The sequence below is a fragment of the Amphiura filiformis genome, chromosome 6 (genome assembly GCF_039555335.1).
Source record: "Amphiura filiformis chromosome 6, Afil_fr2py, whole genome shotgun sequence".
Lineage (NCBI taxonomy): Eukaryota > Metazoa > Echinodermata > Ophiuroidea > Amphilepidida > Amphiuridae > Amphiura > Amphiura filiformis.
The window spans coordinates 52,484,977-52,512,841 of NC_092633.1; the positions used below are offsets into that span (position 1 = coordinate 52,484,977).

Below are 27,865 nucleotides of genomic sequence, written 5' to 3' on the forward strand. Positions count from 1 at the left end.
ATATTAATAAAAGAGTACCCTGGTGGGATAGATTCGCCAGATACTGCATCATCATCGTCTCAGCCAAGCCATGTTTCAGTAAGAAACAGAGCGTCCAATTCATGTTCAAGGATTAAGTCCGAGCATGTTGTTGTCTTGTTCCGCACGGATTGAGCATTCCATTGGCATATGTTTAGGTATGGACCAACAGAGATATTAGACAAATTGACAGAGTTTTGATTGGGGAGAGAACCATAAGATGAACTCCTTGAAACACTTGAGTGTTCATCAGCAACAGGTAAATGGGTTGATTTGGGATGTGCATGTTTACATCTGATATGGGTACCTGCACGCCTGCTTCTGTTACTGAAATAAAGTTAAGTTCTTTAAGGTACTGTAAGTATCATTAGGTAACCACTTAGAAGCCTTACTGCGTAGGCCTAATAGTTCCTTTCTGCTATACTGTATACTAGTTGTAGTTGTGCTATTAGGTGCATGAACAGATTGAGATAGTGAGCAATTATCCAAGACAGTTTCATTCATACTTAGCTGCTTGTTGGTACTTGATATTGATAAAATTGATTTCTGAAAAGTACTTGTGAGCTGAAGTGTACTTGATACTGGTTCAGTGATTTGCATCAGAAAACCATAATGTTGAGTATCCAAGTGCTGTGTAGCATGTGTGTACTGGTAGATATTCACAAATATCCAGAAAAAAAAAAAAAAATCATCATGAAATTTCACTGGTTACAAAGATCCAATTCACACCAAAAATGATCTACAGGATCAGAAAGTTATAAATGACAGCTGGTAAAAGTCTGGGATCGTAAAATCCCTTAAAACACATGTAGAGATGAAAAGATTACAGAGCATCATCACAGTGGCTGCAGGTCAATGAGTATCAGCGCCTAAAGGTCTATAGCTGCTTGATCTGGACCTACACCATCTGGACCATTGGAGTGAAAGGATAAGGAGAAAAACAATGACAATCTGGTACAACTGTGACTTCCACATTCATTTCACAACCCCAGAAATCTTGGATAGATGAATCATACTTAAGTAGATTCCCCTTTTTTGAATTGCTGCTGGGGAAGAAAAGGAACTTGGCAGCTTTTATAATAACTGTAGCTCTTTGTTTACTCTCAATTGACTGGTCCCCCACCCTCCATTTTGGATGCGCATCTGTGGCATATCCATAGTCTAGCCAGTCCAGTTCAACCCACCTATCCTTCTTTGTGGCATTTGTACGAGACGAAGAATTGAAAGGATGTCCATTATCTGCCTCTGGTTTTCGTTTTTGATAGCGTTTGCCAAATTTGTTTTTAAGTCTCTCAAGTAATCTGATATGTTTCACAAAATTTATTTACTTATGCTTTCAAACATAATAATAATAATAATAATCATAAAATAATAATGTGGTTTCGGATGAAACTCTTGATGCAACGTCAGTCATATATGAGCTCTTTTATCTAACTTCCTAATTTTGTGCATACTGGAATTACTCAGGAGACAATTTTACTATCACACAAAAGTTGAAGGTTGTGTTTCCTTCCTCCAATCGATGGCGTAACTTCAATGTCCATAGTTCTACAGACATATCTGTTTTGATGTATGATATTGATGCGTTTCTAATAGAGAAGCTGTTGCGGCCATAGCAAATTGGGATGGCAGCTTTTAGCCATTGAACTAAAAAACTACAGTGTTTTTATTTTTATCAGGCTTTTGGGAGATACAATAGATCTGCGTATTGCATAGTGGCTTCAAAGTACCTGGGCCGGATGACTACAATATTACAAAGTTATTGTATGCGCAGATGATATACGCTGGCGTACGTTTCACTGATCGGTATCATACTCGCACTGGATTAGGTCAAATCTGTCAAATTTCATATATTTTTACCTGATATATAATACCGGTAATAATATTGAATGGCTTAGTTTTATGTGATAAAAGAATATATTGGATGAGATAGAAAAATATTTGACTCGTGCAATATGTTTCTATCTCGTGCAGAGTATTTTTGTATCACACTCAAAGTCATTCAATATTATATAAATATTGATACATTGATGGAAGACAATTATCACATTTATATTTTCATAAGTCATCTTGCAGTACTTGATTTAAGGCCAGTATTATATCAAAACAAAAGTTTCCCCCTCCCGAGAATAATCATGCACATGGGACAGAAATGAGAGCCTTGGGACCTCCTTTGTAAAATCCATACCATTTTTCTTATGTGTCAGCTTTATTTGTCTCAATATTTGAGTGCAAACACAGCTAGGTCATGCTCCTGTGTGACATGCCTTTAAGTATCCAAAAAAATGCAAGAAAAAAAATTACATATTTTGCAAGAGATGACCTTAATCACCCACAGAGGGTGGAGATTTCAAATGGAGTCACCCATTCAGGTAACCCTGTTTGAAATTCATACTGTGTGGAAGATTAAGGTCATGTCTTCCATAATAGGTGTATGGATTGTCTTCCATAAGAGGTGTATGGATTTCAACTAGAATAGCCCAATACATCCAGACTACTTTTAGACTCATTTCAATTGTAGTACAGTTGGAAAAAATTAAATTTAAGTGTAGCATTTTTGGTGGAATAAAAATCAAAGCAGAAATCGCCAGTAGGTTTTACACATTTTAGTTGATGTTCTGCTTTCGAACCATTTTAACTATAGTCGGATTTCTGGAAAAGGGGCCTTATTTTTTGGTAAAAATGGTATTTCTTTTAAAGTCAATTTTTGGTCTGAATCCAAAATCACAGATACCAAAAATAATTTGCATAAAAACCAAAATAATCATTTCGTTTCACTACCTGGAGAGAATTGATCAAAAATTGAACTGAGTTTCATATCTGTCAATGAGTTGACCAGATCACAAGGATGTCATTATAAAGGCAATATACATGTATATTACACAAATGGGTCAATGAGTTATTGAGTTACATAAAAATGACCTTGTGTGGTATTTGGTTCCCAGGAAGTGAGTTTTGCCTGAGGCAATTTGTGGTTAAATATTGGTCCCTCACTACAAGAGTTATTATTGTCGATTTGGTTGAAAAAGGAGGCGAGACATGATCAAATATCTCCAGGTAACAAAACGTAATGATTTAAGTTTACACACTATAAATTTAATGGTTTTGGGTGCATTTCAAGCAAAAACATGAATATCCATAATTTTTTCCTCATCCTGTGAAGTATGTGCGCAGCAATAATGTGCAAATCGACGTAATGACATAACAGGTCTTCCCACAAAGGCTTATGGGATTTACCGAAAAGGTCAAGAAAATGGTAAACCGTATTGTGTCAAACTATAAGAATGAACAAAAACTGTAATTTCCCAAGTTTTAGTCCAGGTCCTGGTGTTACAATGTAAGAACAATAATAGGTAGAGAACAATTTCAGCAATGCAACAGAATGTAGTCTTACATTTTTAAGAGCAAGAAGAATTTTATGAATAATACTGTAAAAGTCAATATTTTCGCGATTTTGTCAATTGCGCGAGAATTAAATTTCCCAGTTTTGATATTGATACAATAGAAACCTAATGCCCCCCCAGTCAGAACTGTTGCCCCCAGAAAAAACCCAAAATTACGAAAATTTCCACTTTTTACGGTAATTTTAGCATAAACTTTGTTGCTTTTGCCCCCTGAAATTCACTTTTCCCCTAATGCCCACCTCGAAAAAAATTTTCCTGGCGCCGCCACTGGCTGGGAGGAAAAGTCAACCATCATTTGAATATTTTGATCTTTTGTATTGAAGATACACATTATTCCCCCCAAAAAAAGACCTAAAAATTTTGCCATAAATTTTGTATTGTATCGCAAAGTTTAAAAAATAAAATCGAAATTATTTGATATCAAAAGGACATTCTTCATATTCAGAATGTGCTCTCAACTCCCACTAAAATACTGTGCAAAAGTTGCTATCTGTCCCCTTAAAAAAAATTTTAAATGTTGGAAATGGCCGCGAAGCAGGCATCCCGGAGCGCTTGTGCGACGCAGGGCGGGTGTCTGAGGGGGGATGTTCCCCCCGAGAAGTTGGAAACTTTTGGAAAATGAACACCCAATTGAAGCCAGGTGGACCATTTTGTCACTATTATTGTGTAAAGTATTAGTTTCAAAAAGCCTAAACTTTGCGAAAAGACAGCCCAATTGAAGCCATTCGTGGACAAGTTTTGACTTTTATTGTATAAATTATTGCTTTATAATAATTAGTATCCATAAAGTTGCGCATGCAAGGGATGTGCCCCCTTAGAACTGAGAAACTTTTGCAAAATGGCCATTACAATGGGGCAAAAAGTAGAAATTCGAAAAAATTGAGGGCGTTGCTGTGGAGCAAATCACACATTTTGGCTTTAAAAGGGCCACACCACAGAATGATCATGGTTACATTTCTAAATGGGAGGTTAAAGGGACGTCCCATTTCTAAATGGGGGTTTAAGGGACGTTCCATTTCTAAATGGGGGTAAGGACGTTCCATTTCTAAATGGGGGTTAAAAGGGACGTTCCATTTCTAAATGGGGGTTAAAGGGAAGTTCCATTTCTAAATGGGGATTAAAAGGAAGTTCCATTTCTAAATGGGGGTTAAAGGGACGTTCCATTTCTAAATGGGAGGTCAAAGGGACGTCCTATTGGTAAGTGGGGGATAAAGGGACGTTCCATTTCTAAATGGGGGTTTAAGGGACGTTCCATTTCTAAATGGGGGTTAAAGGGATGTCCCATTTCTAAATGGGGGTTTAAGGGACGTCCCATTTCTAATGGGGTGTAAGGGACGTTCCATTTCTAAATGGGGGGGACGTTCCATTTCTAAATGGGGGTTAAAGGGACGTTCCATTTCTAAATGGGGGTTAAAGGGACGTTCCATTTCTAAATGGGAGGTTAAAGGGACGTTCCATTTCTAAATGGGGGTTTAAGGGACGTTCCATTTCTAAATGGGGGTTTAAGGGACGTTCCATTTCTAAATGGGGGTTTAAGGGACGTTCCATTTCTAAATGGGGTTTAAGGACGTTCCATTTCTAAATGGGGTTTAAGGACGTTCCATTTCTAAATGGGGGTTTAAGGGACGTTCCATTTCTAAATGGGGGTTTAAGGGACGTTCCATTTCTAAATGGGGGGGGGTTTAAGGGACGTTCCATTTCTAAATGGGGGTTAAAGGAACGTCCCATTTCTAAATGGGGTTAAAGGAACGTCCCATTTCTAAATGTGGGAAACGGAACGTTCCATTTCTAAATGGGGGAAATGTAACGTTCCATTTCTAAATGGGGGTTAATGGAACATTCCATTTCTAAACGGGGGTTAATGGAACATTCCATTTCTAAACGGGGGTTAATGGAACATGGGGGTTAATTGAACAATCCATTTCTAAATGGGGGAAATGGAACATTTCATTTTCAGGATTCTGCCAAACTCATATTTATGGTATGATTTTTTTCAAAACCACTAAATATAGTAGAACACATGTTTCTTGCACGACATTAGTTTTATTTGACTATTCATAGCAAAATAAATATTTACAAGACTTTTTACATCACAAAATATCAGGGAAATCCCTGCAATACATCACAATTGTAAAAATACAATATTGATGACAATTTATTTCCACCAGGCAATATGATGTACCGTATAAAAAGGATTTTTGTTTGAACCCTCCCTATTTTCTGGATGCTAATGTTGGATCCATTCCTATAATGAGCACGTTCCTACCATTGAACGAATGAACGTTGATGTCATGTCTTTGCTTTTGTTATTTTATAATACGTGATATCGATGTATACCCCATCCACAGCAGGAAAATGCCAATTATAGAAATGGTCTACATCTGTGATAATTAACCTCCGACCTAATATCAGATATTGAATCATCACCAAACATTAATAAAGAAGTAATGTGATGGTACGTAAGCATAATTTTGTGTTTCCATTGGCATAGGGCTATTCCTATTTCCAGTTGGGAGATTAAGGTTTCAACTGAAATAGCCCATTCTCATTCCCACATCACCACACCTTTTTATCACAATGGAGGTTTTGGTGAGCTTTATTAGGTCAAAATGCATTTCAATTGTTCATTTGATGAGCAAAAGGGGAGACTACAGCAATAATAGTTCACCATCAAAACAGGGTCTTATGCTGGTATCATACTTTCTGCCACTTGCCGCTGAGCGGCGTGACGCTTCATCATGCCGCTGAGCGGCGTGACGCTTCATCATGCCGCTTGCTCTTGTCTGCAAACGGAGCAGCAGCGCCATGACTCTGAAAGCCAATCTTGTCGCTCAACACCGCTCCAAAATTGTATTTTGGTCACATACGTCAGAGCGGCACCGGTCCGAGTTGACTTGAATTCAACTCCCAGGGGTGCTGCCGCAGCGGCAAAGCAGTGGAGTGATCGATATATAGGCTTGCCGCTGGTCACCGCTAGCGTTTCTGGTGCGATTGCGCAGTGAAGTAAAATCATCTTCAAAGTGGCAAGTGGCAGGAAAGTATGAAACCAGCATTAGCTAGTATTTGACAAGTGCCTATAATTTGACCCTGAAAACAAAAACCAGACCTCGGCCCCTTCTAGGGGTTCAGTCAGTTAAAAAAATTACTTGTCTGGTCTCATTTTGGTACACAGAACTTATGCATTATTTATGTTACAGGCATTAATTTTGCCTGTCCTAGGAGCAAACTACCTGTTCAAAATGATGGGTGGATGGTGAATTTTGCAATTCTTAAATGTAATTTCATATCAATCAAATCACATTGGTGTCAACAGCTTGTTTTGGGAGAGGTGCAGCAGTTTGAGAAATCCGTATTCACATCATGTAAGCCTTCACAGAACTAGCCTATACTATCAAAACAGGGATCATACAGCATACAGAATCAAGCTGTATATTGACAATAGGCTCATTTTGAGTAGGCATAATGAAAAATAGACCAAGAAATCCTTGACGATATAACTTTTAGTTTAGGTCTAGAAGACTTTCTTGTTCACAACAGCCAACTGTACAATGTCATGGAATGTTTTGGCGACGGCAGACCGCAGTTCTCTATCCCTATTCTTCTGAGCTATTTGCAGCTTGGCGTTTTCCTTTAAGCTGAGATAGTCATGGGAGAAACTGGTTTCTGCAAAACAAAACAAAAAGTAAAATTAACATGGCTTGTTATAAAATCCAGTTGAAATCCACACTCCCCCTGTATAATATGTGGAAGATTTTGGAAATATCTTCCATAGGGGGAATTGGTCAGGGATAATCATTTTGAAACTCACCTCCTATATTTAGCTTTACCTATATCATCCACACCTGAGTATTCCAAATGGAAGTTACACAATTGTATATTCTATTCGAAACTCATATTCCCTCTATGGCAGATTGTAGCTAAATCTTCCACAGGGGTAGTGTGGGTTTTAAATGGAATAGCCATTACATGGGCTGCTCTCAAAGAAAAATTCTAACAAAATACACACATTCAACTTAAGTTACAACAACTCTAAGATTATTAAAATGCATAATTTATTACTTTTTGTAGACATCTTGTGAAATGCGCAATCCATTTTAAACCTATGGAAGACTTAGCGAAAGTCTTTCACAGAGGGAGTATGGGTTTCAAATAGAATACACAATTGGGTAACTTCCATTTGAAATACTCCAGTTGTGGAAGATATTGTAAGGGTTTCAAAACAATTACCCCCAGCCAATTCCATTTGAAATACATACTCCCTCTGTAGAAGATATTTCCAAACTCTTCCACAGGGGTAGTGTGGATATCAACTGAAATAACCATATCAAATCACACACTTTAACCTAAGCACCGGAAAATGCACGATTTGTGAGTGCAAATTTCATGCACCAGTTATAGAAAATTCATGATTACGATTTATCCATAATATTCCCAAAATGCGCACATTTTCCCAAAAAAGGTCAAATTTGCAGGTTTTTAAAATTAAATTATGAGTTGAATTTAAGCCCTACATTGTATGGTCTATTTTCTATACCTTTTTCTGCATGGATTGTATTGCAGATCACCATGGATTCTTTCAATTTTGTGAAAAATTATGTTTTTTGGAAAATGAATACTTTAAAAATGGATATCTTGGATATATGCTCCAACTTCGACAGTTTATTCAAGTAAGACTTTTTCTAAAAGTTTAAACTGACTTTCAGCACCAAAATTTACTAACCTTGAATTTTCGATGTGTGACACACATCTTCATCAGAAGAAGTCCTAAGATGTTGTGATGGGCTTGCCCTTTTGTTGACCATTGGCGACTTTTGGTCCAATGAGGGCGTTGTATAAGGTTGCAGAGCATAAAACAGACTCTCGCCACAATATTGACTGGGAATCCACAAAGGTATTAGCCAAGGATGATAGAGAGTACCCCCGTTTAGTGCGGTAGCCCATCCAGATCAAGAAGAAATCGCCAGAACTAAATCGCAATCAAGGACTGGAATTGCCAACCTTATACAACGCCCTCATTTGACCAAACAAAAGGGCAAGTCCATCACAACATCTTAGGACTTCTTCTGAATTCAAGGTTAGTGAATTTTGGTGCTGAAAGTCAGTTTAAACTGTTTATCACCAGCACGTATAAACTTACATTCGAGCAAGTACTGAATTGTAATGAATTTTGCATCAAATTTCAAGGAATCTTTACTGGAATTGGTTAAAATACTTGCCACATGCAGACATACCTGTATGTGTTGTACTCATATCATTCGCAGCCATCTGTGAGCTCACCATTCTACCTATTTGTATGAGTAATGAAGTCACATCTTCATACATGGGCGGGAAAGCTTGACATATACGTATCAAAGCTGGTAATGTTGGCAAGAAGAACTGGCTCAACTTTTCTTCGGGTAGAACTGAAATGAGAAAACACAGTATTGTACACATAATTGGGTGATTTATATCAAGGCAGTCGAGCTAGTGCCCTGTGTCGTTACTCCTCAGGTTTTCAGGCACAGCTCAACCACGCAATCAGAAAAATATGGGAACCGCCACAAAAAGACAGTGGAGCAATGGACCATAAGCCCTTCGGATATAGTTTGTAATTCCCCTCCTGGCACACAAAATAAACTTGATCAATCGACTAGTCATAAGATACAGATGAAATAAATGCATCGTTCTCCTTTTATTTTAGAGGATGTTAGAGCATGTTAAGCAAGATAATCCATTAATTAGTCGAAAGGTATTTATCGAGGGTTGACAAACAGAAGGCCTCAACTCACAAAGGAATCCTTTGTGAGTTAAGGCCTTCTGACTGTCAACCCTTGTTATGCAAGAATTCCTTTTAAAATGGACCCCTGCAAGTCAACTTACCAGCGAGTAGAGTAGACATGACATTAACAGTCAATCTGGCAACACTTAATGATTTGGGTAGTGCATATTGAAGGCAAAGATGGGATACAAGCTCTATTGCAAAGATCTGTGGAACAAAAACAAAGCATTCTTTTTTTTAGTCTGGTAACTCTCTACTTTGGTCCTGGGACTTTGGGAGTAGATAGTACATAGGAATGTTGGCTATGGAAATCACAATTGGGCTATAAAATTCCAGTTGAAATTCATAAACCCCCCTTGTCCTTAATCATGGTCATGTATAGATAGAAATAGAAATGACAAGCTTAAGTTGAGAATTTATTGCAAGCGCAGTAATAAAAAATTAATCATTTTCGCCAATTATACGCCAAACAAACTTTAATACTCGCATATCCAAGATGGCCACCATCCTACACCACCTTGACTTTCAATATTGCGACATGCGCTGAGAGTGCGATTTTGTGCAAATCAAAATATTATAATGGTTATTGTTTAATTCTCACCAACCTGTTTGTCCTGTTGTGGTTGACTCAATAACTCGGGTATGAAATCAAGACAAATATGCATTGATGGTATACCAGCTACTGCAACTGGTAACAACTCGCTGGAATAACCCTGAAACAGACAAAAATTCCAATTAAAAAATAAATAAAAGTACAAATAAATTTACGCAAATGGCTCCCAAATTAACATATTTTGCGACGAAAACCTACTGGAATTTGAAGATCGCCAATTGCCACCCATCCACCAAGTCACATCACTATATGCCTTACCAGTTCTGAGAAATTGGACAAAATGGAATTTATGCAAATGAGTTACCATATTAGCATATTATGTGATGAAAACCTACTGGAATTTGAAGATCGCCAGTTGCCAATCCTCCACCAAATATCACTATACGCCTTACCAGTTCCGAGAAATTGCACTCGCAACCTCTGATGGAATGATGGACAGAAAACAAGGAAACAGGGTATCTCCGGTGGAGGCATAAAAAATGAATCCAGCCAAGAGAGACAAAGATGATAATTGTGAACGGTGAGTGGTCAGATATTTCATATATTCCATTTCTATCTTATATTGAGGCCTGCCATTAAAACAAATGTTGGGTTGTATCACTTCAGCGGTTTTGATATGGAAGCAACATTTTTTTATAACAATGGCCCATAGGATAGTACATGCTAGTGGCTACCACTTCTTACGATGCTTTTGACTTTTTACTCAATTTCTGTTCACACTCTTCAACAAAACATACCTCGGGCATTCAATTAGACTAGGGTAATGAGAAAGATATGAGGTTGTCCACATACAAACTAATCCAGTTGAAATAAAACCACAGCATTCTGAGAAAATAATCTTAAAGCGCCAGATCGTTGTGCACCCCAAATGGAATGTGGGTCTGGTTTATGTAGTTACAATGACTAGCTGATTCACCACAAAGTTGGTAACCCTTGACACTGGCTACATCATAAATAAATTATAATAAATAAATAAATTTTGGATTTATAAAGCGCCTTTCGCCAGATCTTAGAGGACTCAAAGCGCTGTAATTTCGCTGCAATGGTGAATCATCACAATCAGATCGCATCAACTAGGTTGCTGCCGACCGGCGCACACCTATCCGCATTTAGATTGTAACATCCACCAATTATCTGTACAGCTCCCCAAATTCCATTGGGTGAAGGAAGTTTTGATAACCAAACAACTAATCACCGATTTTTGCGATACAGGAGGAAACCGGAGATCCCGGAGAAAACCTGCGAGAGCGAGCATGGAATCGGGATAAACCAAGTGCACATGAGTCCTTGGGCGCGCCGGGCTTGAACCCGGGACCTCAGTGGTGCAAAGCGAGGGAATTACCGCTGCGCTAACTCACCCTCCCAATCATTTCTGTGTGTAGTATTTAGCTCATGATTTTTGATTTGCCCTCATCTCCAGTTTTCTTTTACAATATTATAAATTTACACACAATTTACATCAATAGGCCTACATGGCATAATAATCATGACATTTGTACAGTACAACTTCAATTATTCTAGAAAACTTTGTAAATAACCATGATAACTCCTGACCCAGTTAATTTTACATTTCTCAGTGTTTTGAAATAAGAACCCATTGCCTGTCCTTTCATGGCCTTTATACTGATTAATTAGGTGACCACAAAATGTACTTTAGTATTCAAACACTTCATCATCTGTTATCATGTTTCCAAGCACAGTCTAAAATTGATATTTTCCAGATTTTTACCTGGCGCTTTAAGCATAACAAATATTACCAACTTACATGAAAATGTACAAGCTTGGCTAGATAGGGATCAGCTATGAACATCTGATGCAGTAGGGAGCATACTTGGCACTGTACCTCTCGTATCACACTCAATTTACTCTCGGTTGTCTGCAAATAAAAATGTATGCAAATTAACCCCATGAGAACTACCTGCCGATTGGCTAAAATGTATATTGTTTCCAATTTTGAACCAATTAAGGAGGGTATTAATAAGATCATATGCAAATTCAACATTGACCATAAATAGTTTAAAGCCTAGTCATAATTGGCAATTGAAATGAGCATTTCAAGTTATCAACCAATCAGAAATGCTGTTAGATGACCAGTAGTGTCCAAGGGGTTAAAGAAATTATTGAAGTCTGCAATTCAAATCACACACCAGAGGTTCATACAGTTGACCCTTGGCTAAGGCACTGCCATCAGATCACATGACCTTGCCTTGAAAAGTCCAAGATAAAGCTTTGTTTCCCACAAAAGATAATTTCTCCCATACTCTGCAGGATAATGGAATGCCCTACCAGCACATGTAGCTTCAAATCAGAATTTGTAGAGCTTCAAATGAGAGATTCACTTTCTCCACGCAGGTGTTGACTGCAGATGACTAGTTATTAAACAATTTAAAATTCAAACATTTCAGAATTGTAAATTTCCATGACTATAGATATAGAATCTGTATGAAAAATGCATTAAAATGAGTGCAAACAAGCCTGATATTGGTTCAGTGGTTCTTGAAATAGCTCTTGATATTTGAAAAAATATCTCAAAAAGTTGGACCTTGTTTGTTGCAGCCTATATGGTTAGCATGCAGAGCTTTCTTGGTGCCAACTTATCATTGTTACCTAATTAGATTTCTGTTGTTCATGCCTTGATTAGCCTTGACATAAAAAATATTAAAAAATAAGAGTGACTAGAATGCAGGTTGCGGGTTGACCGGGGGCACTTAACAAAAATGCCCATATGGGTACCCGGGTATGCTCCTCTGGAAAGACCCCCCCTTTTTGGATTTCGCAGCTCTGAAAGATTTCCCCTAAAGACCCTTGATTTTGATAATTTCAGCTCTAAAAGACCCCAAAATTGCTCATTTCTCATATTTCTGGGGTTTTCAGGCGATTTTCAACCAAAAAGCCAAGAAAGACCCTTGATTTTGATTGTTCGCAGGTCCAAAAGTCCCCATTTTACTTGTTCGCAGCCTGGTTTGCAGCTCCCAAAGACCCCCTTTTACTGGTACGCTGTCAGCTCCCAAATACCCACCACCTTAAAATTCTGGGGGAACATACCCACCAAAAACCCCCCTCCCGGGGGTTGACATGACGAGTGTGATTTGCAGCAAACCTGCAAGAAGCAACATCAATGGACAAAAAACAATTCTAAACCTACCTTTTCACTGGTAAATGGTAAACAAATTTCCAGTAATATCTGAATTGCTGCACTTTCCTGAGTAGCCACGAGGGCGCCCTTCAGCTCCTCCCTCTCCTGATCACTAGGCAATGGATTCGTTGTGGTTTCTGTGTTACGTCGGCTGATGTTTGGTGTTCGTTGTAGGTATGCTGACAGGTAGGCCCTTGATGCCGCCATGTATGCCAGCAAAATTTTCAGTACTATATCAAGAACAGGTGGACACCTGGGTGGAAATTAAGCAAATTTGTGATTGGTTAATTGTGTGATATAATCATCTGAGTAACCAATCAAAATAGAGCTTTTAAAACTCTTAGCAATATTATTGTAAGCTAAAATCCCTTCAGCATGGACAATTCTTACCAAATCTCTGATTGGCTCAATACATGACACAGCCATCTTTGTAACCAATCAAAATAGTTCTTAGAGGCCGATAATCAACTGGTAGTACTCATGGGGTTAATCACATACAACATATGAGACTGTCTGACATTTATTCATATATGAAATTTTCAATGTGCTTACCTAAACAATATAGTATCAAAATCTGAGTTCAATGAGTGCATAATGCTTACCTAAACACTCTTGTATCACATCTTAGTACAATGAGTGGATCCAATGTGATGTCTTCTTCTGTGTATGGTGCAACAGGTTTGGTTATGGTCAGTGCATTCACTGTGTTCACACGTAACCTGAATGAGAATATAGTAAGTAGATACTATTAACAGTGTTAGGTAATGAATGAATTAAAATTGGCTGAGTCCTACTTCAAGGCCATGTACCAAAATATACATTGCCCATTGCCCAACACATTAATTTCATTATCTTGTTCACAAGATTCTCAACAACCTGTATCCTAAGTCCTTCATATCCAGAAATCACACTGTGTTGACAAATGGCTCCATGGTCCGAAGTATTGTATGCAAGTTAAAGGCTTATGCTTAAAAGCATGCCCATCATGATTGAGCAAGACCAGGGCATATAAAATTTGGTAGTTTTCACTATTTTGGCCCTTGATTGGGGAAATAATTTTGGTGAAAAACAGGCTCCTTGCTCCTTTTCCTTTCTTCCCGATTTTTTTTCTTCATTTTTTTGTCAGAGGGGAACGTTTCTCTTTCATTTTTTGTCAGTAAGGCACTCTACCCTCCTGCTGGCTACACTACTTAGCAAGAGACTTGAACACCATCATTTCTTTCCCACACCCTGCAACATTAGCTACTGTAAAAGTCAATATTTTCGCGAGAAGATATTTTCGCGATTTTGAAGATTTTGTCAATTGCGCGAGAATTAAATTTCACGGTTTTGAAATTGATACAATAGCAACCTAATGCAAAAGGTTATTTTCGCGAGTTTTTATTTTCGTGATTTTATGTCCACTCGCGAAATTCGCGAAAATAAAAACCTCGCGAAAATTTCTACTTTTACAGTATGTATATTTGCAGTGAAGCCTTAACAATGTATTTTTTTAACATCCAACATTTGTAGTACCTAAGAATGTATGCTAAAATCAATATATTACTTGACAATAATCTTACTTTCTTGGCATAATGGTGTTTAGTCTTCTCCACAGTTGCACCACCATTTCTTTGACTTTTCTTGGTATGTCATCTTGCAGTAATCCACAGAGACTAGTCACCACCACATCAGCATACTCCATAAGATGGTGTGGTTGTCTGTGATTGAGGGCTTCAAGCAGGAGTATGGCTCGACTTGGGTTGTGTGTCACTTCTTGTAAACCTAGACAACAACAAATATTGATGATGATCATTTCATAATTCATTCTGTGATAACTATAAGGTAATAAGCTAATTCTATAATTCACAAGAGTGCATTGTGGGTAAAAATCTTGGATGCGAAATGGGACATATATTAACCCTAACCTGCCAGGGGCTTTTTGGCAACGGGAAGGGAAAGAAGGAAGGAATAAAAAGAGAAAAGAAAGAAAGAAGTTGTTTGCTCTGGGTGGGTTTCGAACCCGAGACCCTTCACATGCCAAACAGATGGTCCGCTACACTTTGCCACGGGTCTTGGGCTTCGCTGGCCAGCGAAACTGTGCCTATATATCACTTGGGGCGATTGCATCATCACACCACGTGGGATGCACGCATGAACAGAGCAGATATCAAGTAGTATTTTGTAGTACTCGGTACGGTTAGGGTTAACTCATTCCTCCCATAGAGGATGGTGGGAATAAACTTTGACCTATTGGAAATTCTTGTGATTTTGGTTTTCATTTACAACACTGGCACTCCCATGGTATGTTCAAACGATCTGTGTTTGTTATATGAAAGTTCTGTGGGCTAATCAGACTCAACAATGGGTAACAAAAATGCTTTTATAAAGTTTTTTTAATTAGAATTATGCGTTTCATAATTAAGGTGGCCCCCACACAAAGGTGTGTAAATAACAAAGGCTTGTAAATACAAATATTATACAATATGCTTATTAATATTCATAAATAGGCAAATAACGTGACACAAAACTTAAGAGCACATTCATTATGTAGTATCTATTGTCCAAAAAAACATGATGAAAATAAAATTTATATCCAATGTACAGTTTGGCAAGTAAATTAAGGCAACATGCAGTATGCTCACTTCAGGGACCTAAACATATGGTCAACTAATTTCAGGGTTTGAGTTTTGAAATTACCAGGTGTGCTACAAATTGCACTCCTTGAAATGTTAAGGCAGGCTGTCAGGTGAGCTATAAATTGCACTTGTGAAGAAGCTAAGGCTCTGGCAGATATGTAAGGTGAGCTATAAATCGTACCCAGTAGACTTTAAGAAATTTGCAACAAAAATGTTCAAAAAATGCTCAATTGTCAAAAAATCATAAAAAAGCCTGATTTTTGCCCAAATTTCAAATATTTTTGGTGAAGTTGGTCAAAAGTTCCTAGAAATTTTTATCTAGTTTTTAAAAATTAATAACAAAGAATTTTGGCCCAATAATTTTTTTGTTACGTTGAACCAAAAAGAAGTGGGCCAAAAATCTGTTTTGGGGGGATTTGGGACCAAAATGAGCATTTTGGCCCAAATTTGACCTTACAGATGAATTTATATAACAAGTCTTTGCCATTCAAAATATGTATACTTTTATATACTTTAGACAAACAATTCAGTAGTTATGAGGCCCAAAAGTTTCAATAATAAGACCAACCTTAAGTTGGTTAATTTCAGGTCATGATCAAGCTTTGAAGTCAAGATTCAGTGAGTCACAAATCTATGCAAATCTACAACTATTTTGCCTCTCATTCCTTATACCATTATCTGACTAAAATCTTCTCTAAAACAAACAAAGAGGCCTTTTGCTGCACCCTCATTTAAAAGGGATCAAAACAATATAAATCATGGAAACATGCGAGAAATAGTGGAAACCAAGAATATATCCATTAATATTTAGAGAAAGCTTTTCTGAAATCACCACCTATCCTTTATAACCATATACTTGAACTGTGATGAACTATATCTATACTTTGTTTACCCTACAAGTGGCAAACATTGTTTGGTTTTTGTTACTTCACGCATCAATAACATCCCAACTTACACTCGCGTGAATTCACGTTCATCGCACACCAGTCACATATTACACAAAGAGCACGGGTGCTGTGCCCAAATGCATGCATGACATTCAATATATCAATCAACAATGTTATGATTCTTGCCACACATAGGGTGAACAAAGTATAGATAAACCCCCTGAGCACTACCTGCCTATCTAACGTTGCCTCTAATTGGTCAGTTACGTGATATCCTCACTTTAATCACCAATCACAATGGAGCTTTGCAAATAATTCACCCCATTTTTTTTGCGCGGTGAAATTATTCTGACAATGTTGCTGATTGGTCCAATTGATAATGAAAACTTCTTTTGACCAATAGGCAGGTAGTTCTCACGGGGTTAAAATACTTACTGGATTTCAGTTTTTCTGGGGTGCATGACACTTTGCATCTCTCCATAACCATCACCCCTTGTCTCCCACCACTTTCCTCTTCCTCCATCTCTTCCCCAAGCCATTCTTCCACGAGACACAGATGTGGATAGTGTGTGGCAAAAGCCGTAGTAGCAAAGCTGGATATAGGCGGTGAAGTTGTGTTGTTGTTTTGGCATTGGTGAAGTAAGTACTTGATGGGTATCTGTGGCATGAGTTTACTGGAGTAGGAATGGGGTTGTTCATTGTTCAACACTGCAAAAAACAAATAATAATCATCATTTTTAAAATAATTTTTACAATTATGATGATAAAGCATTTCACTGAAGTCTTTTCTTGCATAGCGTTTTACTCTCTCCACACAGGTGTCGACTGCAGACGACAAGTTCCAAATTTTCTTTAAAAATTCAGAAATTCCAGAATTGTATATTTTATTGACTATATTTGGAATCAGCATGAAAATGGATTAAAATGAGAACAAACAAGTCTTGAGATAGCTCTTGATATCTTAAAAAAATATTTCAAAACTTGGACTACCTCTTACCTAAATGTTTCATGTTGTTCAACAGACAATCTTCATATAGCAACACATAATACAACATCAACAGCTGTGCAGTGAGCCCCGATGTCCTCTCTGTACCATCCACCTCCATCACTGCCTCAGATACTGAGGTTCTTACCAGAGAAACGCTTGAAGATTTAAAAACAGACAATATCTCCCTCTCTGTCAATGGACTGTTCCTAAACTGTCTTGCCCCTACTTGTGTTGGTACTACTACCGAATTGACAAAGACTTCCAGCAGAGGGGGGAGCAATGGATGAAGGGGAGATGTAGTGTTGCAAATTTGTTTGTATATCCAATCCTGTTTACAAGAACAGAGAGAGAAAAAAATATTACCATGAATTTCTGTTCGGTGATGCGTGACACCATATGATAGATAGGCTTCTACAATTTCTCATTAACTGTGCTGGTCCACCATTGGGCTATTCCAGTTGAAATCCATACACCCCCTATGGAAATCATGGTCTTAATCTCCCACACAAGGGGTGCAGATTTCAAATGGAGTCATCGCAACCACGACCAGCTCCCTGGTTACAACAATACAATTCTCGCGTTTCACAATACGATGCGCCTCCAGCGGTCGCTGGGTCGAGACCAAAATATGCAGTGCATCATGGGAAAAGGTCGACATCTTAAGACCGCGCAATACGAACACAATACAGGAACATGCATTATTGTGGGTTTAAATGTCATTATAATGATATTACATGCGAATGCACACGCACACTAAAACAACAATTATAGTAGATCCATTTTCTATCTATTGATTACAAGGAATCCTTTGTGGAGCTGTTTTCAACATATTTATTATCACACTCGCATGAAAATTCAATAGCAGCTAGAACGGCGATGTCGACTCTGGAGTCAAAAATTTGATTGCCAAGAGCAACCGCTGGTGGCGCATTGTGAAATGCGAGAACCACCGCCAGGGTTTGAATCTGCAACCTCTCGCACCATGATAGTCAAACACCTTATCCATTGAGATAAAGTAGTAACTAGACCTTTGTTTCCAGATTAATAATATGTAGTATTTATAATTGGGAAATTTAAGCATAATTAGTTATAGTGACCAATGTTTTTGGACTTATTTCAAAAATGTTTAATATTTTCTTTAAAATTTATACTTTCATATAGCCTACATGTCTTTGTTACTTGTGAAATTTATAGTAAAAATGAAGCGAATAAATTTCCTGCCAAAAGTGATCCTGCATACAATACATGAACAGAACAACATTTCTCCAGCAAGTGTTTAATAACATCCATTAGGACATTCCATTTGAAATCCACACTACCCCTATGGAAGATTTAGCTGAAGTCTTCCACAGAGGGAGTATGAGTTTCAATTAGAATAGGCAAATTGGGTAACTTCAATTTGAAATACTCATTCCCGTTGTAGAAGATTATAGGTAGCCATAATACAAAGGGAGTATGGGTTTCAAAATTATTGACCCTGACCTATTACATTTGAAAAACATACTCCCTCTTTGGAAGATATTTCCAAAATCTTCCACAGGGGTAGTGTGGATTTTAAATGGAACAGCCCATTGAGGGAACAGCTACTTACCTTGACTGGAACCTTGTTTTTGGCAAATGATCTATTCTTCAAAAGATGATAGAGGCAGTGTACTGGCAGGAATCCAGCAACGGATCCACTCAATGCTGGCGTCACCGGCACAGTAACTGCATGGGCTGTCACCACCTGGTGGGATAATCAAGAGGTCAAAGTTCAATGTTGGTGATTCTTCTCAGAGTGTGATAATTTTAACACCTATCAAAATGTTGCGAATAACAAGTCAGGTGAATTTATTTGGAATGATCAGGTGATAAGTAAAGATCAAACTTGCCTAATACCACACTGTTACTGAGGTTTGAAATTCTTGAGTAAAGGCAGATTCAAGTAATTATTTGAGTCTAATAAAGCTGACACACAAGAAGAATGGGTTTTATAAAGGAGCTCCCAAGGCTCAATATAAGGCTGAGACGAATATTCGTCTCAGATATAAGGGGTGTAATTTCTGCCCCATGTGCCTGATTTTTCTCAGGAGGGGGAAAAAGCCCAAAATTCTTGTTTTTATATAATATTATTGGCTGTTGTAACTAATTAACCACAAGACCTATGAAAATATAAATGAGATTATTGGCTTCCTTGACTCATTTTCTACAGTTTGTCCACTCTGAAGTACAAAGTGACAATGTGTGTTAACCGTGCGCAGTGCTGCGTCTCTGCTGCAGGTATGTGTGCCTTCAAAGTCGGCACAATGTGTGCGTCCGCGTCTGTACTTTGTACTTCGGAGTAGACTGACTGTATACAATCAAAGTATTAATCAGAGTATTGATCAAAGTACATTGCAGTTTTTTTGTTCAAACTGGAAAAATATGGCTCCTGTCATCTGACTCGCCTTAAGGGGATACTACACTCCTGCCCAATTTTGCGCCTATTTTTGCATTTTTCTCAAAAATTATAGAGTATTGGTTGTAGTCCTTGCCCCTATAATATACATATCTTACTTGTCACCAATGCACTATAATTTTTGAGAAAAATGCAAAAATAGGCACAAAATTGGACAGGGGTGTAGTATCCCCTTAAGTGTAAGAAAAAAGCAGCTGTTTAACTTACTTGTTCTGTGAATATTTCTTGCATAAACATTAGACTTATCCTGGCTAGAGAGTTTGGTCTGATGTGAATCTATGATACAAACAAACAAATCAAAGAAAGAAAGCAATATATTCAGGCATAATTAGAGGTTAGTGACTGCGCATTAGTTATTTAACATATCCCCTATGCAGAACTCACAATACTGCAAGAAATAGTGTACCACTGGGATTTATCATCAAAAGCCTGAAATGAATCAACTGAACTGAAGGCCTATGGGCCTAAATAATAACATCACTGTTCTTATTCATCTGACTCATTAGGTCAGTTGGTAGAGCATCGGTCCGGTGATTACAAGGTACAGGTTCAAATCCTGGATCTTCAGTGAATATTTTTCACTGATTGTCATTTATGTATATGGAGACTTGTGTAAAAAAAACCTTTCTCATAACTTTTCATCTTCTTTCTCTCTTTCTTCCTTCTTTCCTTCCCCATCGCCAAAAAGTACCCGGGGCGTTAACCCCATGAGAACTACCTGCCGATTAGCCAAAAAGAAGTTTTCATTATCAATTGGACCAATCGGTAACATTGTTAGAATAATTTCACCACACAAAAAAATTGGAGTGAATTATTTGCAAAGCTCCATTCTGATTGGTGATTAAAGTGAAGATAACATGTAATTAACCAATCAGAGGCAATGTTAGATAGGCAGGTAGTGCTCAGGGGGTTAAGGTATGGCTTGATAAAAGATGTGTATCATAGTCGTAATTACCTTCATCCCGAGAGTAGAGCAGACTAGATCCAAGATGGCTTGTACTTGGTTGGCATGGAAATGAATCGCTATGAGGAGCAACATCTCACTGAATGATGAGCTCACGCCACTTTCCCTGTATAACAAATGTAAATGGAATGAATTTCTTAGTCATGTTTATGACGATCTCATCCAAAACAATTCAAGAAACATAACATCTTCTAGAAACACCACCAGAGATCAAACAAATTTGGATATGAGAGTCAGTCAAATAATATATACAGGTATGTAAGCCACCATTTTCCTGCCATTGCGTATCCTGGAACAATACCGCAATTTCTGCCAGCTATATCACGTCCGTGCTCCGCGTTCAAGTAATGAAAATTACACGTAAAATCGCGGCTTGCTGCATCCACGGTTAGACTTTTTCAAACCTGCTACAGTGCATTTTTTGCAAATGTTGAACAGCTTTTTTAAACAATTTTAATAATATTTTTAGTGCATCCATTAACTTAATATATCAAATACATCAAATTTACTAACAATCCCGCTATCCGGGCCAAGATTTATACAAGAAAAATACTGTTTCAATCATGAAAATTAACCTAAATTTTTCACCTACACGTAAGACTTGGCAATAGTCTATTCAGATATCGTTGTCAAGCTCAAGGTGATTGACCCCCGATGATTGACAGTCAGGAATGCGTACTGTTATGTGCAGTCATGGTGCTGGGTGCATTCGGGGGAGCTGGCGACCATCGATCGACGGTCACCAGCACCCACGAAACCTAAGATGGCAGCCTCCATTCGTGTACCGGGGGTGCTGGCAGGGGCCTGACACTACCAGTGCTTCTGGATCAAGTCATCACTCATGATTAAGAAAGCAGACAAGTAAGTTTCAAAATGCTGAGACTCCAAAAAATGTGGGTACTCTGTGCATGTGGACATGTTTTTGGAACTTTTAAGTTAAAAAAACCTTTAAAAACTTTTAAAAAACCTCTTACTTCTCTTACAATATTACTATTGATGACTTATGTGTATGTATATTTAGCAAGTCAATAAAATTATTTTCAATCATAAAAGTTACAGTAGAGTAGGCATGTAACTTTAAAAACCTGTTGGGATCGACGACAAAACAAAAACAAAGAAACAAAAACACCATATGTTACCGTTCAAATCGTGGGCCTTCTCCGACAAGCCAGTTAATCCACTTAATGACTATTCTCTCCTCTTCTTGACTGCAAAATTAAGAACAAACAAGCAAATAATTTCACACTGCAATATATATAGTACCACAACTCAAATTTGCTGCTTGAAACGATAACACACACAATTTCTATCATGTTTATAAATATAATAAGTTCAAACAGCCAATGGTATCACACATCAACCAGTAGTTTTATGTTCTCAATCTTGGAATAGAGTAAAAAAACAGTTTTTCTCTTTCAATAGATATTTATACTACATGAAAATTTGTACATAAATAAAATAAATAAATGTAGGCATTTATGCAGTGTCTTAGATCCGTAATCAAGCAGATATAAAAGCACCTTAATTTATTTTCTCTGATAACTTACCTAATTAGTAGAGGACATGCTAACAGCATACAAAGACCTAATGAGATAAACCTGATACCAGCTGGTGTAGGGCATGGATGACTGGTGAGTAGATGCAATAATTGCCGAGTCTCTTCTTCAGTAAACCTGTAATGTGAGATAAAAAGTTGAAATTTATGCAACTTTGGATTTTTTCCTCAAAAGTGGGGGGAAAAATGGGGGAAGGGGACAAATGTCCCAATGTATTGGCTTGCTAATTATTCACAAACTGTATTCAGATAGGGAAACTCAGGTTCCACATATACACTAGGATCTACAACATACTCATCTATCAGGGGAACAGGTCTTAAACCCCAATACATTTGTACATTCATTGAATGACCTTTGAAGATTTGGGTACAAAAACTCATACTCTGCAACTTGAGGTCAAAATTTGCACTATGATTATGTAATTGAGGTTATTAGACATTGCTATTGGGATGAGGCTTTTGTGGTCCATAGTGATATTGCATCACATTATAAAATATTCGCACCACATTCGCAAAGGCCATCTTAATTAAATCCTGTGTCTCAAAGCTTGTGAGAAATTGAAAACCTAATGCGGAATGCAGTGTTTTTACTGAATTTTTTTTTTTCAATTTTTTTTTTTTATGTGTCAGTACAGGATTTCGGACAAACATTTTGTGCAAAAAATATCCAATGTTGCAAATGTTGGAATAGCAGACAAAAAAGACACTGCTACCAACTATTAATCTTCTCTTTTATTATTTTCGTGTCCAAAGTTTGCGAAAAAATCGTAAATGTGAATTTTGAGTTTTATTTTCGCCTTTTTGTTTAAAAAAATAAAAAGAGATAAAAAAAATTTAATTTCTTGATTTTCAAAGAGGACTACGTGCACGATTTTACTAACGCGTGCAACAGCATTGAGACACAAGATTTAATTAAGATGGCCTAAACAAGCAAAGCCAGGCTGCTTTGTGCACACTTACACAAAGCCTATTTGAAAAAACATTGTATTTCAATCCATGTCAAAATGGTCTAGTTTTTGTGACAGTAGGTCCAACATCCCAGTAAGGCCTAAAAAAATTGTTTGATTGGCGTAACCCGACCAACCTTAAAAATAGGCCCGACCCTAGACTTTTGTTCTTATACTTTTGCAAAAAAATTTTCAAATAACAAAAATTGAAATTAAAATGTGTGCTAAAAAAGAATTGCCGACCGACCTATCCTAATTTATTTTTATGTTACGCCAATCAAAAATTCATTTTGGTGTACCTGCTTGTTACACTTACTTCATGCCGGCAATGCCCTTCAGCGCACAATACAATCTGATGAGGGCGCTGGCTTGTACCACCTGTCTCTCAGATAAGTCGTTATGGCCGTCCCCTGGTGGTGCTATTACTTTGAGTTGAAGCAGCAGGTGTTTTCTCAGAGCATGGAGTGGTGATGAACTCAACGAGTATTTGTGCTGGTATAATAAGTATAAGAAATAACATTATTAATCTATTTTTATACCTATGTCCTTCAGTTCGTTCGTAAAAACAAACATTAAACAACATATGTGTTTTGCATGCAACGGTAGGAACATCTGAGTGAGGGCGCTATTATTTTACTTGATAATAAAGCCCTATGTAAATCTGTGCCATTTTGTGGCACTGAAAACACCATTTTTGGAGAAAATGATGAATAAAACCAAAATTAATCTTCTTCAGATGCTCTAGCTTGCATTGACAACAAATTCAGTGCTTAAGGAACCAGAATGCAACATTGGCTTCACTTTGGAATATTTTTTTCTGCGAGATACACCTTGTTGTAAATTGTCATTTTGGTCAAAAAAAGGGGTAACAAAGGGGCATTTTTGGAAAAAAATTCTATTTTGACCCAAAATTCATCTTCTGACAAAAGGGAGACATGGTTTGACAAAAACTTTCATCCTTTTCACATAACAATACCAGTTTACTTATTTGTTGGGAGAATGGGCTTTTTTGAAATCATTATTTTTGCCTAAAATGGGCTCAAAATGGCTGAAAATGGCAAAATTGGACCAAAATGGACATGTTAGCATCATCTGTTAATCTGTTTGCGTCCTAGTTAAATTTTTCTGTTAAATTAGTCTATTCTCAAAATGAAAACACAGGTAACCTGTACAAAGTAATGGGAGTATCATTGGATGAAATACAGTCAAAGTCCCCATGCATTGTATGCTGTGAATTCTCGCATATTCATGAGGGTCGATTATTAGATTGTGCCATGTCCAACAATCACACCAGCGTTGCATGCCTTCGCGTATACACAAGAGAGTGTTGCGTGCTTTTGCGATTACGCGATAGACCGTAAAAATATGCGGTAAGTGCGTAGCAATTTTGCCTGTCGCATTTCATGGAACAATCGGCCCTCATTATCAGGTGACGCTGAGCCTTTGACTGCTTGTACGCGGTCTGTTATCTTTTTCGTCCATGGGTATAAGATGGAGTATGATAATGTTCATTTAAGATTATATTTTCAATCAACCCACCTTTTGTCCACTGCGTATAAATTGCGAGAACCAATTCCTAACTTGTGAATTGCTCCCCAACAGTAAGCCGCTGACAAACCCAATGACATCACTTAGTCTTTCCTGCTCTGTGCCACCTAGTTTATGGTCGAGAGACAAATGCACAGCAAGACCTGGTAAACGACACTGCTCAACCTGCAACACACAACAAAAACATAGTGTTTCATTAATGACAATATAGGAACTCAACATATGCTAATTAACATTTGTGACCCGTTCTGACAAAACCAGGAACAAGTCGCATTTTTGACAATTCATGATTTGAATAAAAATGCACTGACGCATAAGAAAATAAGCTTTAAAATGATACCAAAATTATATACATAGCCTCGATACTTTTAAAGTTATGGATAACTTTGTAAATGATACCTCGATATCATTTGCAAAAATTGATCAAGGCATTCATACTGAAAAAACATCCCAATTCTTATTATTTTCCTTATTTTTTCTGTATACAGGGGTTGATTTACAAAATAAAAGTTACATGCAATGCTGCAGTTTTTTCCTGAATGTGGGCTCAATATCACAAAATTCTACATGCACAGGCAAGATTTTACATGCACAGAATCAATGTTACATGCATTGGTTCAGTGGTTGTCAAGATAGATCTTGACATTTTATGTTGAAGCCTATGGCCAGCACGCAGAGCATTAAGGTGGTACTACACCTGATAAATTTTGTGACCAAAAATAAGTCACAAAAAATAACTGCACACTGGTAACAAAAGTTATGTATATTATAGGGGCAAGAAATCCAATTACGTCACTGAAATTTCAGTGATTCAAGACAAGTGGTTCATTATATATGTTCAGAAATGAGGTACATTCTAGCGGTACCTCTTTTCTTGTCATAAATAACATACCGCTTGTCTTGAGTCACTGAAATTCCAGTGTAGTAACTGGATTCCTTGCCCCTATAATATACATAACTTTTGTTTCCAGTGTGTTATTATTTTTTGAGAAAAATGCAAAAATAGTCACAGATTTATCAAGAGGTGTAGTACCACCTTAAGGTAATGTTCAATGTACTTACAGCTAAGGCCCTTATGGTGAGCGCCTGACTAGGATTCATCCTGGATAACATCCTCAGTACCTCTGTTCTCCTTCTGCCTCCAGTAGTCTCTTCATCTTGTTTTTCACCACTCACTATCAGACTCTTACACACTGTCATGGCAAACAAATTTTAAAAAGAAATGCAGTCTTAATCAGCAAAAAAAATGCTGTTTAAGTAAATTGGAGCTCTATGCTGTTCCATTTCCATAGGAAAAGAGAATTTTCAAGTAGTGACTTTAAGTTATTCTGAGCACTGTGACTTCAAAAAGCAATCGATATTGTATTCTACAATCATCGATACTTATGATCAATTTGCACAATTTTTTTTATTAATGATGCAATTTTAAAACAAATTAAGACTTTTGTTCTGCTGATAATACACTATGGCTGTAATGGCACATACAATACATGCTTTAAAATACAACCAAACATCCAAATTTGTCAAATTTAAAATACAATCAAACTGCAAGATCGTCAAATTGGAAATCAGAGATTTGAAGGAAAAAAAACCAATATTACATGCAGTAGTAATGAGTAAAAATGTGTTCTTACCTTGGTAGAAACTATCTGGTACATTGGCAATAAGTCTGCACAGTAACAATGGCCCAAATTTCATTCTTAACAATGCTTCAGCAATTTTAGGCATTTTCAGTAGAATGGGTAACTCTGAAAAGAAGAAATTATAGCAAATAGGTTACATTGTTTTTTCAAACAAGACTATTTACCCCATGAGAACTACCTGCCTATTGGTCAAAAAAAGAAGTTTTCATTATCAATTGCACCAATCAGCAACATTGTTGGAATAATTTCACCATGCCAAAAATTTGGGGTGAATTATTTGCAAAGCTCCATTTTGATTGGTGATTAAAGTGAAAATATCATGTAATTGACCAATCAGAGGCAATGTTAGATCGGCAGGTAGTGCTCAGGGGGTTAAAATGGCTCAATAGAGGTAGTCATTGTGACGTCAACGCCGCCATCTTGTGGGTGTAAGGAGTGCCTTGTTGCTGAGATCACCGTGTTGACTCTTGACTGAAGAGGTGCGTCACGTGCTGCGTCTTCCGCGTAATCGGGGCGTAATGTCTAATGCATGACATGCAGAACGGCAGTACCCAAAAGATGGGGGACGGCCTCTATTGGCACTCAACTACATGTAAGTAAATGGAATAGGCTTCAACATGAAAAGTCTCAAGTTTTGAGATATTTCTCAAAATATCAAGAGCTATCTAAAGAACCACTGAACCAACATGCCTTGTCTGTAGTAATTTTAATGCATTTTTCATGCTTATTCCAAATATGGTCATTCAAATGTACAATTCTGAAATTTTTGAATTTTTAAAGAAAATTTGGAACTTGTCGTCTGCAGTTGACACCTGCGTGGAGAGAGTTAAAATGATGTAATCCTGTAATACCCTACCAGGGTTTACTTTAACGCACAAATCACACGCATTTACGCGTTCACACACTTTGCAGACTCCTTCATATCCAAAATCAAAGTCCAATGCGTACAAAATCTTGAAAACGTACACATTCAAATTTTGCATGATTTGAATATAGAAACACCTGATATTGTGCATTTATTTTCGGCTTTTGAGCAGCATAAAGCGGCAGCATTTACAATACATATACATTTATTATAGCTGACACAAAGTTTGCTTTTCATTACAGAGATGATGTTGGATAGCCTTTGACCTCATTTCCCAGTCCCAGTTTGGGTTAAGCATATTGGCGTCAACGTGTTGTCCGATGCACAGTATATAGGCACGATTTATTTAGTTTTTCATCATGCATCGAAAGCTGTGTGTATTGAGTGTTGAAAATATAATGGCACTTTCGGTAAGTGAAACCAATCGCAGAAACTACCGAAGATGCCACTGAATATGCCAGATTGCCAGTGAAACTCATGATGC

The 27,865-nt window shown here is 37.5% G+C and overlaps 1 protein-coding gene across 1 annotated transcript in view; it reads right to left on the reverse strand.

Annotated features, from left to right (window-relative positions):
- Positions 1-6,896: 6,896 nt before the first annotated feature.
- The window catches only part of LOC140155596 (integrator complex subunit 2-like), a 29,156-nt gene continuing 8,187 nt past the window's right edge, over positions 6,897-27,865 (reverse strand). Inside the window, exons 4-22 of the mRNA XM_072178499.1 lie at positions 26,508-26,621; positions 25,936-26,066; positions 24,865-25,038; positions 23,642-23,817; positions 22,371-22,496; positions 21,963-22,031; positions 20,815-20,929; positions 20,067-20,135; positions 19,014-19,148; positions 17,432-17,750; positions 16,870-17,142; positions 14,492-14,693; positions 13,532-13,648; positions 12,939-13,182; positions 11,559-11,669; positions 9,786-9,893; positions 9,282-9,387; positions 8,654-8,824; positions 6,897-7,085 (exon numbers count right to left, since the gene is read on the reverse strand). Of these exons, the coding sequence (XP_072034600.1) occupies positions 6,934-7,085; positions 8,654-8,824; positions 9,282-9,387; positions 9,786-9,893; positions 11,559-11,669; positions 12,939-13,182; positions 13,532-13,648; positions 14,492-14,693; positions 16,870-17,142; positions 17,432-17,750; positions 19,014-19,148; positions 20,067-20,135; positions 20,815-20,929; positions 21,963-22,031; positions 22,371-22,496; positions 23,642-23,817; positions 24,865-25,038; positions 25,936-26,066; positions 26,508-26,621 (2,912 nt within the window). The 3' untranslated portion in view covers positions 6,897-6,933. The remainder of the gene's footprint in view (positions 7,086-8,653; positions 8,825-9,281; positions 9,388-9,785; positions 9,894-11,558; positions 11,670-12,938; positions 13,183-13,531; positions 13,649-14,491; positions 14,694-16,869; positions 17,143-17,431; positions 17,751-19,013; positions 19,149-20,066; positions 20,136-20,814; positions 20,930-21,962; positions 22,032-22,370; positions 22,497-23,641; positions 23,818-24,864; positions 25,039-25,935; positions 26,067-26,507; positions 26,622-27,865) is intronic.